This window comes from Vanessa atalanta, chromosome 1, assembly GCF_905147765.1.
Source record: "Vanessa atalanta chromosome 1, ilVanAtal1.2, whole genome shotgun sequence".
In the NCBI taxonomy this organism is placed as follows: domain Eukaryota; kingdom Metazoa; phylum Arthropoda; class Insecta; order Lepidoptera; family Nymphalidae; genus Vanessa; species Vanessa atalanta.
In genome coordinates this window covers 13,725,981-13,745,971 of record NC_061871.1, presented here as the reverse complement: position 1 = coordinate 13,745,971, position 19,991 = coordinate 13,725,981, and the positions used below count along the sequence as shown (strand labels likewise).

Sequence of the window (19,991 nt, the reverse complement as noted above, 5' to 3'; positions counted from 1 at the left end):
TTGGTACTATACCAAAAACTATAGACACGGGCAAGATTGACTCTGGCCCTAGAAGCCAAGTAAACAAAACTGGGGGAAATGCCCGGGTAAGGAGGAAAGCCCCGATGTCCGTACCGAAATGAGCTAATGCTACACACAATACACGTTCTGTACATCGAGTTATTTTTTTGAAAATAATAAAATCACATTTATTTTACAATCAGTCCTCTGCCCAAAGGTCGCGTAGAAGAAATAACTGCTTTAGCGATGAGGCCGCCTTTTTTTATGGTATCGGTAGGTGGACAAGCAAATGGGCCACCTGATGGTAAGTGGTCACCACCGCATCGATAATGGCGCTGTAAGAAATATTAACCATTCCATACATCAGCAATGCGCCACCAATCTTGGCAACTAAGATGTTATGACCCTTGTGTCTGTAGTTACACTGGCTCACTACAAAATACAATGATGAAGACTTGTTAGGATAACTACATCATTCTAATTAGAGTTTTTGCAACACCTTCTAGATGAGACGTCGCAAAAAAATAGCAATAATTAAAACATTAAATAAATCTAATGAATAAACATGAGTACATATTATGTGTTTTCGTGGATTTTAAATTAATCACACGAGTATTTAATACTCGTTTAAATTTTTTGCTACAAAAACTAGGTCTTAAGAACATCGAAACGTATTTGTAGATTATTTTGTTATTTCATTTATATTTTGATGTTATTACATCGTAGACATCGTAGACGGACGGGGATATGGGCTACTTGATGGTAAGCGGTCACCACCGCCTAAAGACATTGGGGCCTTAAAAAATATTAACCATTCCTTACATTATACCAATGCGCCACCAGACTTGGATACTAAGATGTTATGTCCCTTGTGCCAGTAGTTACACTGGCTCAATATCAATACTGGGTATTGCTGCTTGGTGTTGCGTGTTGCAGTGCTGAATATAGGATTATTTTAAGAGCACCATAAATACTTCAATGATTATTGCGTTATATTTAAACTGCACCTATCTCATAAAATAATTTGTATATCCACACTGGTAAACTTTCGTCAAAACCTGATATAAAAAATAACCTACTACATCTATACAAACACTACATTCGATGTATATCCTAAAGTTATCCATCATAAGTCATATTATACACAGATTGGCAGATTTGCAGTTTGCAACTGTAATAAAATATAAAAATTCTCAAAAGACTTTTATTAATTATCTCATTCTTCATCTAAGATTTCCGAAGGAAGAATCAAATCAGTTTCAAATGGATTGCACTTCGACTCATGTTGTTCCTGGCGCGGCGAGAATGGTCGTTTGTCTGTAAAGACTGGCATGAATTATTTTCTTGAATAGTGATAATACGCGCCAACTAACTAACGCTTCTGAGCGTAATCATTCCATATACTCGTATCTAAGTATTATAAAAACTGACAGAATTTGTATAATGAACCATATAACATCTAACAATAACAGCTATCGAATATTATATTTATCTATATAAATATAGTAAAGATAGATTTTGAAAGTGCTTATTATATCCAGGACTTCCAATTGCACGTTGAAAAAACATTTTGTATAAGAACTATGGAAGCTGCCGTACATATAACGAGCTAAATTCGAAAAATCATATTAAAGCTGAACAATAAGAATAAAACCTCTATGAAATATTAAAAATGACGCTGTAGACAAGTTTCTATTATCTTTTAAATAAAACAATGTCTCGATTCGTAGAATTTCTAACAAAAAGCATGTATATAAGAAAAATAGCATAAGGCGGCAAAACCAATTAAGATCGTTAGTTCAGGGTTGGCATGTCAAAAACATCACAATGGCGTATATAATTGTTCATAAATTATACATTATTACAGTAATTTATAAAGAACGACAAAACGACTATAGTTATATCAAAGTACAAGACAACTTGCATGAAAAATATTGTATTTAATTTATATAAAATAAAACATAAATGCGTTACTTGGCCAAGGTCTTCTCTGCTCGTGATTCTGGAATTTTCTCCAACCATGATCCAGTGCGAGTTTTGGATATACGTGTGGCATTATTTTATTCGACACGGGCATTTTTCCTCAATATGTTTTCCTGCACCGCCGAGCACGAGATGAATTATAAATACAAATTTGTCTAACCTATGTAGGTTAACATTTACATATCCTAGCCACGCAGCCCTTAATATATAAAATGATCTACAATTTTAATTGTCTGAAATAAACTATAATGATTAAACAAAATTTATAAAAAAAATAAGATTTTTAAAAATTTACAACCAATGCATGTCAAACTTAAATAAATAAAAAACAGCGCCAATTGATTGTGTCCCACAATATAACTAGCAGTAATATTTAGGAATAAATACACCCTTAATCAATTCATCATGATTGAGATAACTTCAACAGTGACATTACACACTTTACTTGATGAATTAGTAGAAGTAGTTTGTGCAACTCCGTCTGGATAAGTACCACTCACTCATTAGTTATTATCGTTCTCAACAGCAATATCTGTTCCTGTTTTACAGTTAACTAACCGGAATACAGCATAATTGACTGAGTTTGCCAGTGTAAAAGCATAGGTCATTACATATTAAGTCCTTTTGCTAGCGGAATAGCGGCCATATTTTGTATGTACTCTTTCACTACCAATATAAGAAAAGTGGTCACCATCCAGTGGCTCAATGTCCGATTTGAAGTATTAGTAAGATAAGTGGGTACATCACTATAAAAGTATATCATAATATAATAAATATGCGACTTATGTATTGCAAAATAATTTTAACAGCTGACAATCGTTAAAATTGCTTCATCTATCATTACCAAACGCATTATTTTATTTGACGAAATCAATAGCAAACACAAATTACTGAGAGAAGAGAGAATTTAATTATATTGTTAATTTCGGCAATTAAACCAAATTAACAACTCGGTAATTAAAAACGCTGTTAAAATATATCCTAATGCGCAAAACGTTAAACATATGAAGTTTTTTGCACATATCTGATTGCTCACGAAATGACTGCTCACTCACCTGGAATGCTATTGTTTGGCACTTCATATTTGCATCACAGTATTGTTTTGTTGAAATTATTGATAAATTACTCATGACTTAACCAAAACTTTATTAGAGAAGAATAATAAACAAAACTGTTATGATTAATTTTCTGTATTTCTATTATAATATACTTTTAATGTAATTTTATTTTAATTTTAAATTTAATGTAATGCTTTTTTTAAAATCATATGTAGACTTTCTTATGTCCATAATGTTTGCCTTTAAATGTCAATTCAAATTTTCAATGAATTCTAAACACATAAATCCTTTTATCAACAGATTTACCACAACAGCGCCTGGGACCTAACGCACACAATCACACTGGTGCGAGCGGTGCTCATGCGCAACTGAAGCGATTGGTAGCACGTGTAGTTGAAGAAGCTGCAGCATTGCCAGCACTCGCCCGATATGCCGCTGAACCACACACACCTACAGAATCATCAACATACGAAGATCTGCTAGCCACAGCTATTTTAAATAAGGTAAAAATAAATGTAGCCAGTATATATGCACACGGAGTTCACTTAAGTAGTATAAGTAAATCTCTACAAAAAGGAATTTTTAAAGAAAATTTTCAAAATAGTACATCTAATAAGTATTTCCTTTATATGCTTATTTGTATTAATTTATCTAAATCCTAATTATTAGTTTGTTTTATGCCAACTTGAAAAATACTATAGAAGAAATCTTTAACGACGAAACGATGATCATTTCCATAGACTGAAAATAGAAAGGGACCTAATATTGATCCTCGTAGAACACCTATTCTTAGTACAGACCCAGAACACTTTGTTCCATTAAAGGAAACTTGATGAATTCTTCGAGACAACTATGAGCCAATGTTTTTTTTTTTCTTACTTTACGTAGACAAAGGCTATTGATAAACCACAGAATACGTTAATAGCATTTCGTGATTTCGAGCATGCATCATATACATATATATTTAACAAGCACCATTCCAGTATCCAAGACAATTTGCTTGCGAAAAAATTATAAGTCTGGCAAATTAACAAATCACTTTGCATAATGCATACATGCATTTGCAAGTAAATTTTAAGCAAATAATTTAAATATTTTTTCATTTTAAATATACGTGACAAATGCCAATTATGAAGTTAAATTTTTAAACATTTTGCTAGTTATTAAATTTAAAAATAGATGGTATTACGTAGTACTTAGTTATTGACGAGTTATTGAAGTATAATTGAACCGTGCAATGTTGATAACTGATAATAATTTAATTGGCATCCGTCTGTCGTCTGTCTTTTCTTTGTTACAGATAATAATTAATTGCTCACAATATTTCACAGACAATAAAGAGTTGTGAAGAAATATTTTTGACATTTAGACTACGTAGCTTGAAACAGTTATTATAGCTATAATACAATTTACGATCCGTCGATAGATTTTAAAATCGCATTTTTAGGCCCGGTTCTATTTAACTAACTTATACCGACACGATTCCGATTCTATTCCGATCGAACTTCAACCCAGTCGCAACTATATCGTTTTGTTAATAGGAAAACGACTAAAGGGCAATGATTACGTTTCAATTTAAATACGATAAAGCGGCATTTCGTTCAGTAGAATCTCCCCTGATCTATGCGAGTCTCACCTTTCTCATAAGGACAAGGTTTACAGATAATACCACCACAACATATTCGCATCCATCTCGGTCACGTATCAATTTTTTGTTTTCTTTTCGTTTTATTTTTGTTGTATATTTCGTGGTCGTGTCTGCACTATTTGTGTGCGCATAATGCGGAAATCACTGAAATGACGGCTGTGTAATATGTCGGTGCTTAATTTACCATTTTGTGAAATTGTCGGCGAATAACAGCACCCTATAGTGGCTATTTACTGAGATTAAGGCTACTTATTTATACTTGTCGTTATCTACATATTTCCAAGGTAAAATAACACGATGCAGCGTTTAAACTCTAGAAAAAACTCGTATTCAAATTATGTATTTAATTTTATAAGAAAAATGATGTTCATTTAATGTCGAAGGATATATTTGTTGCACGCAATGTGTTTTGTAACGAGTAAGCCTAGTTCGCTTAGTTGGCAATCTATAGTACGTATTAAAGGAAAATCAGCATCCACCCGCGCTTTAAAGAGTTATTTATTACTTCTTGTTAACATTATAAATTAAAATTCTTTCGTGATATTTGCAAGGTTATTAATAATATTCATGTATATCTTTAATTTAATTGTAAAACGTAATGTTTGTTCGTTAACGGTTGTGTATATGAAACTACATTTTTTGTTGTTTCATTGATTAAACTTTCAAATTTACGATTTTGATTATTGCTTGTATGTCTGTCATTGCAAAAGTATTGGTATTGTGATCATTTCGATCAACATTTACTAAATAATGCAATTAATAATTTAAAACTAAAAAAACGTAATTATAACGGTAATAAGCGAAGCCTGTAAATAAATATACCTAATCAATCTGAGACGATTTTGCCAAATTAAATAATTAATATTAATTAACACAACCGTTAATTTAGATTATACAGATTAATAATATTTTTATCGATAGCATTAATGATAAATTTATTTTTATAATCTAATTAATTATATAAATATAATATCTAATTTAGTAAATAATTGATAAAATTATTATTTTAGAAAAGTTCCAGGATAGTTTATAAAATTAATGCTAAATAATTAAACAATATAAGTAATAAGTGTATATAGTTTTTACCAGAAGTATCTTCTGCATGTTTAAAGAACAAAATATCACAATCTCGATTTTAAGGGATGCTCGTCAGGTTAGTATTAAAAAAATTATAATATATAATATAATTATAAAGTAAGCTTATTTCATTCCAAATATCATTCAATTCTTTTCAGTGAATGAGCAACGGACACACAGAGACAAAGTTGCTTACGCATTTATAATATTTTTATAGATAATTGTTACTGTTGGTTCGTTGCTGCGCGAAAGAAAGACGAACCAATAAACAAACGCACTTATACATAAGCAATGATGCAATCAGTTCCATATAATGACGTCACAAATAATCTAACATGTACGATAACACAGTTTTCAATAACTTAAGTAAATATTTTAAGGAGAATTAACACCACCGCCATGGTTTCATCAAATTTATTTCTTAATTTTAGAACTTACTGGGTGCAATTGGCATTAACAAGACTCGGTTAAAAACAAATGAAACTACAATGATTAAACTTCGGATATAATAGGGGATGGCAGAGATGAATGAATGATATGATTAAACCGACCTGGATGGTCAATAGTAAATTATTTTAATGTATTGGGCAGTACCTATTAATTTAAAGCTAGATTTATGCTTACTTATAAAATAGGCACCAAGTATTTATTAAAAAAAAATAGCTTAGAGTAATGAGTACATACATTATATTCGTTTAATATTTAGAATATAATTAACCTTTTATTACACGTACAAACAGGTTAGTTCCGACTAAACCATGTTAACATTTGCGCAGAATCCTTACGACTTCTGAAATAATCGAACTACGCATCATTCGTTTAATTAAGGGCTATCACTAAGGGCGACACAAAAAATATATGTCACTTAAAAATTAAAAAAAAAAAAGAAATTCAATTGAAATATGTCTACATTTTTTAAGATTTTGTAAGAGAAAAAATGTTAGTAAAATTAATACGAAAAAAGAACTGTCATTTTATTCCGTTAATTGCAAACCAATTTTAAAAAATGGCCGACCACGATGACGTATGATTTCAAACTGTAACGAAAAATACTAAAAACCTTTACAGTGAAACAAATACAACTAAAAAAAAATAACTTATCAGCCATATCAACGTTGGAGCCGTTCGAAAATTAAATCTGAGCCGTTTCGCGTATGATATACGATTTTAAGATCCGGATTACAACAATACATTCCCCACATCTACATTTAGACTAGCTAGTGATTTCACGATATGCACTATCGCAATATTAGATAAGAACTTATCGTGATAACGGGATCGGCTTGAGCTACAGATAGACCGAAGTGACCGTCGGTATAAAGAAATGGTAAGTATTTAAATCCTTTTTACAATTAGCATGAGTAATTATGCCTTGTGCTGATGTAGGCTGAGTTATATTATTTTTAATGTGAGTGTGACTTGTGTTGCCGGCCAGTATGTTGAGTTTGTATATGACTCTCGGAGTATTAATGTTGTATGTGATCAGCTGGGTAAGTGTTTCTTATTTTCCTAGCAACAGTGACATCTATTATCAGACTTTGTAACTGTTTTATCCATTGGATTTTTTTTGTGATTTTATTTAATTTAATAATTTTATAAAATTATCGCGTTAAGAAAAAAAATGTTAGAGTGAATATTAAATGAACATACATTTATAAAATAAGTAGTTTGTTAATTGATGACGAGTTTCGATAACATTTTTTTAGAATTAATTTGAATTCACTTCTTAACTATAAAAACCGATATTCATGAAATTTTGCATCGTCGTAAGGGTTATTAACGCCTGCCCTGCCACGCGGACGCAGCTGCGGGCCAAAAAATATAGTTAATAGTTTTCATGAATTTAAATTTCGAATTGTCAACCCTATTCCGTTCGACGCATTCTCGCATCACAGTAGCGACCGATCTCTCCCGTGAGAATCTTTGTTCAATACTTATATCGCAATTAAAAGCAGCAGTCGGCCTAATTAAAATCATAATCTTATCGTCGGTTTTTATAAAGATGTTGCACAGTTTCATCATTGTTTACTTTCCCGATACAAACGAGGTATTGTATTCTTAGTTTCTATTGCTTGATATAGTTTGTTACGTGACGTTTTAATTCTAGGAGGCTTCTTTAAGTCGAGGTGGAAATTATTTTACGGAAATGTTTTACGTGTGTAATATGCGATTTTTATTATATTGTTTATTGTATTTTAATGCTATACTTTTTTGAAAGCAAAATATAGTTACAATTTAAAAAAACTGGTATCTTTTTATTTTTTACTATAACGTGAAACGAATCTTACTCATAGATTAAAAATTCCCACAATTATTTTAAATTAAAATAAGGTTCGAATCGTCCTATCATTAAATATATCTCTTAGCATATTATCATATTTCAAGGTCTGAGAAATGCGATTTCACGCTCCCGTTATCGTAGTTTACGATCATTTAGCGACAAATTACCAAATAATATACAATAATTACCAGCTAATCTTCGAAAACAAACGAAACTCGACGAAGGATCGATCATGATGTGTCAGGAAATTGGATTGGAAGTCATTTAGGATACACGTATCAAAAGTCACAGTAATAGTTTCAAGCATATCATCGAGCGTAGCGATCAATCGAGCAACGTTAATTGAATTAAAAATAAATGCAATAATACTTTTTTGTTAGAAAAAATATCTACCTTTCATTTATTTTTTTCGTATGATAAAAAATTGTTTAAAGTTCAATTAGTCCAAAAAAATGCCTCCGAGATGGCCCAGTGGATGGGACTCGTGGATGGAGAACCGAAGATTACGGATTGAAACCAAATCATGCACCACTAGGTTTTCATGTACTTAATTTGTGTTTATCTTATGCTTGGCGGTAAACAAAAAAGTCTTGAGAAAACATGCTTACGACCATGCGTAGAAATCAGATTATAAAACAAGTGGCAAACGGAGCGCGCAGAACATTATAGTGTAGCAACAAAAGCGAATACAAATTCCCGTTAGTGCGAAACGACGTGTCTTTTTGGTAATTCGTTAATAATTATAGTGACAGTTACACTTTAGACCGTTTTTGGTGTTCTTTATAATCCGAGGCGTCGGATAATATGTTGTCAAATGCCTATCTACCAATTGGCGTCCTTTACCCAGTGGGAAATTTAAAGTATTTTACAATAGACAATTCAAAAGCATAGTCAAAATGAGATCAACAAGTTGTCTTTAATACACCCATAGGTTTAAGTTATAAAGATTTTGCAGAACGCTTCTGTCACAGCAATGTCACCAATTCGATTATTCCAATGGAATATAAATAAAATAGTCTGTAACAATCAAACGCGTTGTCATACTTGACAATGTATAATGTACTAAAATCTCCTAAACAAGCTGGTTCTTGGTTGGTATATTTTTAATATTATTTCAATATTTTTCTTCGATGGCAACACAAAATCGAGTAACATCAACGATGTCTTATGGTTTTGCACAAGTTTTGAATTGCCCCTAATTAATTCTCCGTTCTCTGCTCGAACGTTGTTTGGAAAATATTCGTAATATTAGAGCGAATTTGCCCATTGTAACATCTATTGTTAAAGTTTCTTGTTAGGAGTATATCATATCAGTTAAAGGTAGTAAAATTGTCCATTTCGAAATTCAATACTCTCTGTTTAGATTACAGCATGCCAGAAAATTTAAGTTTAGTTTGTTAAGTAGGGTCTATACCGGAGTACTCTGCAGTCATAATTATTATATATTGTAAATAATAACTAAATAAGACTAAGAGTTCAACAGTTATAATTATACATGTATGCATTCGAATATGTATTTTATGTTTACTTGGTGGTAGGGCTTTGTGCAAGCCCGTCTGAGTTGGTACCACCCACTCATCAGACATTCTACCGCCAAATAACAGTACTCTGTATTGTTGTGTTCCGGTTAGAAGGATGAGTGTAATCACAGGCACAAGGGACATAACATCTTAGTTCCCAAGGTTGGTGGCGCATAGGTGATGTAAGGAATATTTCTTACAGCGCCTTTGTCTATGTGCCATTTACCATCAGGTGGCCCATATACCCGTCCGCCAACCAATGGCACAAATAAAATTTATCAAACATGTTATTTATCGTTTTTTTTTTCAGGTCATCGAACGTTACCAAACTGAAAGCGGTTCCGGTGGTCGCAGTAGCGGCATACACTCCGCCAGCGCGAGTCCTTCACCCTCTGACAGATCGTCCCCCCGCTCTCTCAACTCGAGGAACACAAGAGATATCACCCCACCCGTAAGTTTAACATTAGTTTAAAACCACCTATAGAATATAACCGTAATATACAAAATTAAAATTGATAACGTGTACCAATAAATATGGGCGTTACCTTATAGTTACAATGTTATTTCATTGCTGGTAACATTCTAAAGAATTGCAAAGATAGGTTAAGTTAAAAAAGCCACCATCACCTATAGACACTGGCAATGACAGAAATATAAATGATCTCAGATATAGTGAATGCGATAGTGGGAACTCAGACGTTATGTCCTTTAATAGTATGTGTATCATTGCAAACAAATAAGCATATTGATTTGTATCTTTAATTATGAAGTATCAAAATTGTAGGTCAACGAATTATGGAAATAAATCAATGGGTTTTTTTTAATCAGTACGTAATCGAATTTAGGTCCAAATTTATTTGAAACGAGTTTTTTGATCCCAACTCCGTTCATAATCGTTGTAGTTAAATGTTGGGTTTTTTCCCATTTATAATCGTAAACTGACAAAAAATCACATATCACTAATTATCTCAAAAAAATCTATAAAATAGGTCCGTTTACCTCGTTTACCAATATAAATTCTTGACTCCAAGTGAATGTTTAATTTCCTCAGTTTTTGTTTTTGCTTCAATAATATTTTATAATTTGCTTTAACATTAATCTAACTTTAGCCTGTGTCCGGTGATTTATTAGAGAACAATTTTATACGTTTTATACTCTTGTACGTTGACGGTACTATAGAAACCTTCACGACTATCAAAATTAGCCGTAGAAGTCCTCAATTGAATAATGCTTTAACTATTAACTTTATCGCCAAAATATGTCAAACATTTACAAGAACCTACTTAAATTCTCATTACTACATACATAACTGTTTAAAATAATGTACATATTTATAATTATTATCAATTTCAGCTTCGTGACGAAGATGATGCATCTGACTGGGAAGAAGGAGAAGCCACAGATGATGCGGTTGAAGTTCCGCGACGAGTACCTTTCCCTGAATATGGAGGAGACATAGTGCACACATCAGGTAATTAAGATGATCAAGGTATAAAGTAATCTATTACCCGGGTTACCCGGGTTACTACAAGATGTTAAAGTCTAAAAAGAAGATAAGATGCCTAAACTTTATAATATGAATAATTTTAAATGTTCTCAACATTTAAAATTATTCATATTTATTTTATCATCATATCATATTTATTTTATTATTATCTAAAGTATTATATGCTGCTAGCCAGTTCTTTTACGTGAACTTGGCTTGACACGCTACCGCGTGGCTAGATTTTAAAAACTTCATTATAGGTACCGGCTTAGTAAAATGTTATTTTATTTAAAGATATAATTCGTCGTGACTTACATAATAAATATGAATCATAAACAAATAACGGCAAACATACGTACAAAACAAATTATAAGATAATGTTGAAGTACGATTGTTTACTTGTATCTTTCTGTTTAATATTTGAATTTCAACGATAATAATTCACAGATAATGAACTTCGTGACTTCGATGAAGTCTCCGGTAGTGATATACAGGCGGTGGATGGAACTTGGGAGGAGAATTGGTTGTTCCAAAAGAAAAAAATAAAGAATATTCAGTCAGCACCAGTTCCTATGCTGGTACCGAATTCCAATACACAATATAGAGCTCTCATCGGCGACAGAGATGCTGATGATACGACAGACCTCTCTGACAACGGAACCGATAATGAGGAAGAATTAGAATACACAAGCGATATCAAAAAGGTCTTAAACTCCAAACATGTTATTGGAGGCAAGCCTAAAGTGGATGAATTTGACTTCGAACCAGACAGCTTAATGATCATTGATGGAATCGAAGATTATGATAAAGCAAATGAAAATAATACAAACGAAGAACCTATAACAGCAACTAACTTGAATTTAGTCACCCAAAAAGATAAGGTTCACGAAAATATTGTCTATTCACAAGACGATACTCATGACTCTATACTAGTGCTAGGCGTAGATAGCGGACCTATAACAAAGACAGAGTTTAATTTAAAAGAAGAAATACACAGAACAGCGCTAAATGGTCACGATGGAATATTCGACAATGATAACAACAGCAGAGATACCACAGACTCGAGTACTACGACGCATACTAAAGGTAAAACATATTATGCTATTAAAAGTAGGTTAATTTATTAATAAAATTGTACTTTTTACAATAAAAATTAATTTATTGTGGTTATTACATTACCCCACTTTGACTACATTGGTATTTGTATCTTCAATAAAATTTGATAAAGAAAAAAAATATATATTATTTATTATTTTTTACAAGGGCTTTCTATTCATTTGAATATATCTATCATCTTGTTACAGAATCTACGAACACGCTAAGTCGCTCGGAGCGCGAGAAAGACTATGAAGAAACGGAGGCGTTACCAGTTCAGAGATATGCCGACAGCCTACGTAGAAAACACTTCGAAGAACCGCAACAGTAAGTTACTATTTATAATATGGGATGCAATACCGATTATACATCTATTAATTGAAATTCTTAAAAAAAATCCTTTTTTACAGATTTTCTACGCCTAATATTGAAAAAGAAGAAGAATTAATACCAGGTATACTATTTTTTTTCTTTTTTGTAATTATTTGTAAGACGTGCTTTATAATACAGTATCAACAAAATTGGTAAAGTATTTTTCACATAAAGATTATTAATTTTAGGGTCTATAGCTGACAGAGAACGTAAGAAGTGGCTCAACTACGTGGAAATGCCAAACAATCCATATTCTCCAGAAGCTATCAAAAAACGGCTTTCCTCCAAGAACACTTCCTCGTTATTTGATATTATAACAACAAAGAAAGATTTAGAAGAACCAAATCTACCAGATGGTAGATTAGAGGAAAACGTAACAAAAACCAATCATGAAGTCCAAGAACAGGATTCCAGGGACGAATACATTCAAAATAAAATGGATAAACGGAAGCTAAATTTAAGCATAAGTACAGACGATGGTACGAATGAAAGGAGGTCAATGAGCCCTTCGCCTAAGGTTTCAAAAGACGTACTCTCAGATGAAGTTCCTCAATTTAAGAGGTCGGTACCTTTCAAATATAACATATATGATATTCGATGTAATGATTCTATTAATTGTAAATGTAGAAATGACTAGCTCTAAGGTTCTAACTATGTAAATATAAATATATTTGTATATTTCGCAAACATTGTAGATACGGGCGGGATTACTATATCAAAGAGGCCAGATCGTCGTCCGGCGAGCGCAAAATGGGATCCTTCAACGGCGCGAGCTCCCTCTCGAGCTCGATAAACAAATCGACCAGCTTAGAGAATTTCGATAGAGATTTCGCCTCGCCAGTAAGTGCCAGCAGCTCGTTGAGCGACCTCGAGGCCGCCGCGCTCCGCCACAGCGTCGCCCGCGCCGTCCTCAGCCCCCGCCACGCGAGCCCCAACTTCGCTATCAACCCCATATTTGAAACCGACAGGCGTGACCGCCCCGATTCTGACTCGGACGGCGCCGACGCCGGCCCGGACGCCGGCTCCGGCGCCGGTCCCGGCACCGACGACGGCGACGGGGACGTTGTTAGACTTAAAATACCGAAAACACCCGAGATCATGGAGAACCTTTTCGAAAAGTACGCAGATATTAGGCGGAGTAGCACGCTGAGGAGCGACGACCTGTGCTTTCGCGCGAAGCGTCGGCCTGGCCTCAATTTCACTTTCGGTGGAAGCGTAAGGTTAAGCGAAGGCTTTCGTAGAGATCTGTGGTGATCGAAAAGTTCCGATTAATACACCCCCATAACAATCACTGATAAATATGATACCGAAAATCAGAAATCAGAATCTCTATTAACTATAAACGGTACCTACATAGCCGACCCGTCGTACATTATTTATTCTTATGAATTCATTCATGTCTCATAACCATAGCCTTTAGACGAATATGGTGAAAGCATTATCTCTGTAATAAATAAAACAGCCTCTGCTGTAATATTTCCGACTTGTACTAAAATGCCTGCGAGTGTAAAAGTTGGCATGATGTTAATTTTAAATTTGACTGACTAACAGCACTCTGCACTTTTAACGGTATAACGACTAGAACTGCACTCATAGATTTGTGTTCTTTTATAAAAGTTTTCAGTTCTATAACAACAGTAATACTCCAAGAAGTTAGTGGTGAGTGTTGTAAGTTTTTGGCGCAAAATCTTGACTAACAACTCAAGCTTTCCATCGAACTAACAAGACGTGTCTTAAATTTCCTTTTAACAGCAACAGCACTCACGCTTCGACTAAAATATTTATAACAACGCAACAATCACCATTGTCTTAAGGAAAATAATCAGCACCTGCACGTTTTTGAATTAATCTGAGTAACAATTTATCTTATTTGGGAATTTCTTAAAATTGTCTACTCCAAGATTCAGATAATGAATTCAGTATCGCAGTTTGAATCATCGCAAATATTATATATATTTAAAATTAGTTCTTTCTTTTTAACAAATATTAAAATACATACAAGATGTATGTTTATTGTTTTTACTTTTTATACAATGAAATAACAACCCCTAACTACAATACTGAATAATCTCTATATCTTAAAAGTGATCATAAATAATTAAAATATTTATCACATAGATAATATCATTTATTAGATACTATCATGTCGTTTAAACTTTCAGGGACTATTAATACATCAGTTCAACACAATTGCTACCAATCAGCAGTATACGAAGTTTACTAAAGATAACGAACACGTATCAATAACAACGATGCCGATCGAATATAAAAATGAAATAATAATAGAATATGAAGATGCAAATGAACATACACTTTTTGCTGCCAAGCCCGGCTGTACGGATGAAGACACAGACAAAAAGTTCGAAGAAATTTTACAATGCGCTTACAGTTCTGATAAAAAAACTTTTACACTAACAGCTGATAAAGAAATAAATGAAAATGAGAAATCGCCATCAAGTATAGAAAATTCATTAAGTTCGAGCAGCGTTGAAGATTCAATTAAAATATATAACGTACAAACTGGTGAGATTGTGAAATGTAAACCAGAAGATAAGATATCAACGAGATACGCAACGACTGACAAAAATGACAACATCGATATACCTGATATGAACACTGCAGGAGAAACTACTGAGATATCTATTGAAGACAGCGATGTCGGGGAGGAAGCGGTGACAATCGACAGTTTAAAGGAGGAAACAGAGCAAGTTGTGAGTGATTTAGACGAGTTAGCTCATCTACCAAGTGTGAAGGAATTAGCGAGGAAATTTGTAAGCATGGAGAGCCTCAGCGAACCTGTCAAGGTCAGTTATACCTATCAAAATATTTTATCGTAAAAATGAATCATTTCTTTCCAGAAAAATAACGCCTTTATGTAGTGCTATAATTATAATAAAATGACATGACAATATTTGGAATTACATAAATTGCAAATAACTTTCATTGTATTTTTGTTTATTTAATAATATTTTTAATGTCAATATTAATTTATAAAACATCCACTTTGCTATATTAAATCTTGATTAAGTATATTTATAACTTACTTCAGTTTTATTTATCATTTTTATTATATAAAAATAATAAAAATATACATATATATATATATATTTATATATATGATAAAATATAATAATAATAAAAACAAGTTTAAATGTAAATGCACTCATAAAAATTCACTGATAAAAATGATGATTTCAGACGCCACAACCTCTCTTGAAACGACAGAGAAGCAAAGAGAACATCCTCAGTCCAGACGCGAAACCTGCTTCCAAACTGACTTATATGCACAGCCTCACTGCAAGAAGTATATCCAAGGAATTCAGAGAAGAACTCAAATTGTCTATGGCCACCCCCCTTAAAATTCCGGGCGGAGCCAAAGAAATACCAGAAGGAACAGAAGACATAACAAGGGAATCCAGCAGACCTGGAAGTCCAGTGCCCGAACCGGGGACGATAAAGACAAAGCTAGCCTTTTTCGAAAGTCTAAAAGAAAGATTTAGCCACAAATAAGTTGTGTTATACATATGAATCTGTTTGAAAGTCAGTCTCGAAAATATCAATCATTAATTAATGCAATTATTCATTACTTAAAAGCTACTTCGTTTATGGAGAACTGAATTCTATAAGTAAATATACTTTTCTGATTTCCATTTACCTAAGATAAATCATTATTATTTATACAGTTAAATTCCGTTATGACTACGGCTTATTTACTTTTTTGTAAATTAGTTATGTAGTTAGTAGTTCGATGAAAAATATACGAAATATGACGACAAAATGTGCGAGTACAGTTTTTGGAGCCAAACCATATAAAGTGCAGACCGCAAAATTTTTGTAATGAAATTTAATAAGAAATAAATTATAAGCTCAAAAGAACCGGACTTGTGCCAATTTGCACAGATAAAATAATATAAATAAAACATATATTTTGACGGTATTCAATTTATGGTGTGGTTGTAATTAAATTAAATTGTAGAGCATAATATAAATTATAATAAATAAATAATAAATGGTCACAGTAGATAATAAATTCATATCCATTAGGTTATGGTGTAAATACTTAGTGCCATTTTGTAATCATTTATAGCTAAAGCCAAAGTATAATATAATTTATATTTCCAAATTAAAATATAATTTATATTTATATAAGTTGTAAATAAAAAAATCATTCTAGTGGGTAGGTAGGTTATTTCTCGAGGTTGTGTGTAACCATATGTTTAACTTGGTATTTAGTTACTTAAGATGTGCAATAAATATCATTAAGATGATATCCACAGATAATAAATAGTTCTTTTATAAAAATGACTATAAAAATAATAATAATTATTATGTAATTTAAAATAAATACATAAAATTTATTATATTCATTTAAAACTTGAGACATACCATTATGTTTTGTGATGTAGAAAAAAAGGCCAATTATTGAAATAAAAACTTAAACAGTAATTATAAATTGTTTTATTTACAAAAATACTGAATATAGTTTATTAACATTTTTAATAAATCATTTTCAACAAAATAATAAGTATAGACTTAATAGTAACAAATACATAAAAGTCAAGAATATAATCACAGACAATAAATAATCAATAGAATATCCCTAATGTTTTGTGATATGGTATTGCTTCCATTTCTTTAGCATGTTTCCTTCTATAGCACCATAGATAATAATCTATGAGACTTGAATTAGGAACTTCAACACATAGACCAGTCCTTGTAATCAATTCCTGTAAATTCTGTTTGAGTAATTCAACGGCATGTATTGAACACCCTCTTATTTCTATTTCTTCTTCTGATCCACTTGGAAGAATATGATCTGTAAAATTTGTAAAAATTATACAGATTTTTGATGTTTTGATGATGTTTATAGTATAGCGTGATGATGTTTATAGATTCCAATTGTCAAATTTCACCTAGGTTGGTGGCTCATTCGTTCTAACCATGAGCCGAGATGGCCCAGTGGTTAGAACGCGTGCATCTTAACCGATGATTTCGGGTTCAAACCCAGGCAAGCACCACTGAAATTTCATGTGCTTAATTTGTGTTTATAATTCATCTCGTGCTGCTCGGCGGTGAAGGAAAACATCGTGAGGAAACCTGCATGTGTCTAATTTCAACGAAATTAAGCCACATGTGTATTCCGCCAACCCGCATTGGAGCAGCGTGGTGGAATATGCTCCAAACCTTCTCCTCAAAGGGAGAGGAGGCCTTTATCCCAGCAGTGGGACATTTACGGGCTGCTTATGTATGTTATGGTGGCTCATTGGCGATGTAAGGAAACAACAAAATTTCTTACAACGTCAATTTTTATGGGCAGTGATGACCAATTACCATTATTTACAAGTCTATAAATATATATATATATTATAGGAAAAAACAAAAGATAATAATTGAAAAATGATAATTTAGGAGTGTTAATAGCTACTTTCCACTACAGGTAAATGTGTAGCATAATTACATGCACCATCAAACCAATGTTATATATGTAGTTAAGTAAGCGTTTACTTGTGGGCGTGTGCTTCCCCGCCGGTGCAAAGCTTCTATTAAACGAGTGTATAACTAGCCTCATGATTTCATTGACGCAGTCCTACTCCTTAGCATATATAACACCTCATGACATTTTTTATCATTGTCACACATGAGATATATTATAAATTTATATTTACTGAACATTGAATTGCTGTAATTAATACTTTTATTAATAAATATAATTAATTGTTACCTTTCTTTAATTTCTCCATCAGCTCATCACTGTAACTCATAACTCCAAAATAAACCAAAACTTGTGGCACTCTGTAATCAGCGAACATTGTCATTTTATCTATATCTCTGAACTCTCCCCATCGAGTGTCATCAAAGAAATTCCACAAATCTGCTACCAATATTTGGGCCCTTTTGTAGAATGAAACTCCTTGATCCTTGTACATGGCTTCATCGCGAAAACATGGAAAGTTATTCACAACAATCTCTAATAGCTTTAATGCTGATTTATCAGCTTCTTTCACACAGTTCAAAAATGTTCCTTCATATTTATTTATCAAAATACTTCCAACTTCATGTAGAACAGATATTCGTTCATTGAACAATGGAATTTTGGCACTGGTGTCACCTCTTAATATGTGTGATAGTTGTTCTTCTGTTAACTTTGAATAATACTCAGGGTTTGTGATGTCATATCCTTCCTAAAATTATACATTACATTATTTTTATATATTAAAAACTTCATATGCAAAAGTTCAAATTATGTATTAAGGAAACCTACATGCTATTCTATCTGCTAATAATATATATCCATCAGCCCGTTTTGAACTAGCATGGTTGAATAGGCCAGCAGTGGGATATTAACAGTCTAATATTTTAATTTTGTTATAGATACAAAGTACTTATGATGTTTATTTTATTGTTCGATTCAAAAACTAATAACATGCTTATTAATTATAAATATATATCTAATAATATATATTTATAATTAATAAGCATGTTATTAGTTATAAACATCTAAGATGTTTTATTACATTTTATGTCTGACTTTACTGCTAGTGATTAATATTTAATACATATTAAAGAAAGCTAGAGATAAATATATGAATGCAGTGTAAGTGATACTCAAACTTATCAACATAATCTTATGTTGATATCTATCAGAAAATATATTCAATTCCCTACCAAATTATATGATAAGCATTATTTATTATAGCTCTATTATTTTGAGCTCCTTACCCAAATTAAATAATAACTGAAATAGTAATTGTACCTTTAAAGCTCTGTATAATGCAGCTTCTAAAGCAAAGTAACCAGTATGTCCATTAACTGTCCATTGTGTTTCTTTACTCTGTGACCAGAAACAGAAATTCAGAGAATCCGTCACAAATATCCAGTCAACTGCATGTGGATGATCTTTATTGGGGTGAATTGTGTCTGCTCCTGCATCTGGTATCTGCAGTTTATTATCTTTTAAAGATGAGAACATCTGTAAAAGTACATAATTCAAAAATTAGGAAAGGTAGGAACAGTTTCTTAAACACTCATCTTTGTGTAAATTTATTTTACCTACCTCTTTACAAAGTTTTTCTAAACCATCTTCGTGAATGCGAACATGTTGTGCTCGAGTATTTATAAATTTACCTGATTCCGCTGGTGATAAAAATCCATTACGAACCATGGCACCTGTTGAAATATGGTAAAAACTTTAAAATAATTACAACTTTTTTATATCACCTTAACTTTCACAAAATCCTAAACGAGTTTATAAATTTAACGTAAAATTGTAAAAGTTTTGCTTAATGTCTATCTAAAATGTTTGTAGTATAGAGGTATCCAAGCTATATTTCTTATACTTATTAATAAATATTATAAGTATATAATCTATTATCAGTCATCACAACTCAACAAAGTCAAAATATGTAAACATACTTTTTTGACTTTGACATCTTTAAATTCTTTATTAAAATGCAATAAATGTGTACACTGT

At 32.2% G+C, this 19,991-nt stretch overlaps 2 protein-coding genes across 7 annotated transcripts in view; one reads left to right on the top strand and one right to left on the bottom strand.

Annotated features, from left to right (window-relative positions):
- LOC125067912 overlaps positions 1-16,935 on the top strand; it is an 83,842-nt gene extending 66,907 nt beyond the window's left edge. For 4 of the 6 annotated variants that reach the window (XM_047676816.1, XM_047676810.1, XM_047676829.1 and 1 more), the window contains 10 exons: positions 3,342-3,544; positions 9,878-10,018; positions 10,921-11,038; positions 11,501-12,139; positions 12,358-12,475; positions 12,559-12,602; positions 12,709-13,081; positions 13,216-13,360; positions 14,683-15,324; positions 15,719-16,935. In XM_047676816.1, the coding sequence (XP_047532772.1) occupies positions 3,342-3,544; positions 9,878-10,018; positions 10,921-11,038; positions 11,501-12,139; positions 12,358-12,475; positions 12,559-12,602; positions 12,709-13,081; positions 13,216-13,360; positions 14,683-15,324; positions 15,719-16,030 (2,735 nt within the window). In that variant the 3' untranslated portion in view covers positions 16,031-16,935. Of the gene's footprint in view, positions 1-3,341; positions 3,545-9,877; positions 10,019-10,920; positions 11,039-11,500; positions 12,140-12,357; positions 12,476-12,558; positions 12,603-12,708; positions 13,082-13,215; positions 14,180-14,682; positions 15,325-15,718 lie in introns of those variants that run through there. The other 2 variants (XR_007119748.1, XM_047676842.1) reach the window with 2 other exon arrangements.
- A 117-nt stretch (positions 16,936-17,052) lies between these two features.
- Positions 17,053-19,693, bottom strand: LOC125064903 (queuosine salvage protein). The gene is made up of 4 exons (XM_047672214.1): positions 19,575-19,693; positions 19,275-19,490; positions 18,243-18,702; positions 17,053-17,336 (listed from the first exon to the last, which is right to left on the bottom strand). Exons 1-4 carry the CDS (start codon positions 19,680-19,682, stop codon positions 17,107-17,109), a joined length of 1,014 nt encoding a protein of 337 aa, XP_047528170.1. The 5' UTR covers positions 19,683-19,693; the 3' UTR covers positions 17,053-17,106.
- Between the last annotated feature and the right edge of the window lie 298 nt (positions 19,694-19,991).

Coding starts and splice junctions, on each gene's coding strand:
- LOC125064903 (XM_047672214.1), bottom strand. CDS start 19,682: ATGGTTCGTAATGGATTTTTATCACCAGCGGAATCAGGTAAATTTATA. Junction 19,491..19,574: donor TAGAAAAACTTTGTAAAGAG/GTAGGTAAAATA, acceptor GTACTTTTACAG/ATGTTCTCATCTTTAAAAGA. Junction 18,703..19,274: donor CATTATACAGAGCTTTAAAG/GTACAATTACTA, acceptor GTATAATTTTAG/GAAGGATATGACATCACAAA.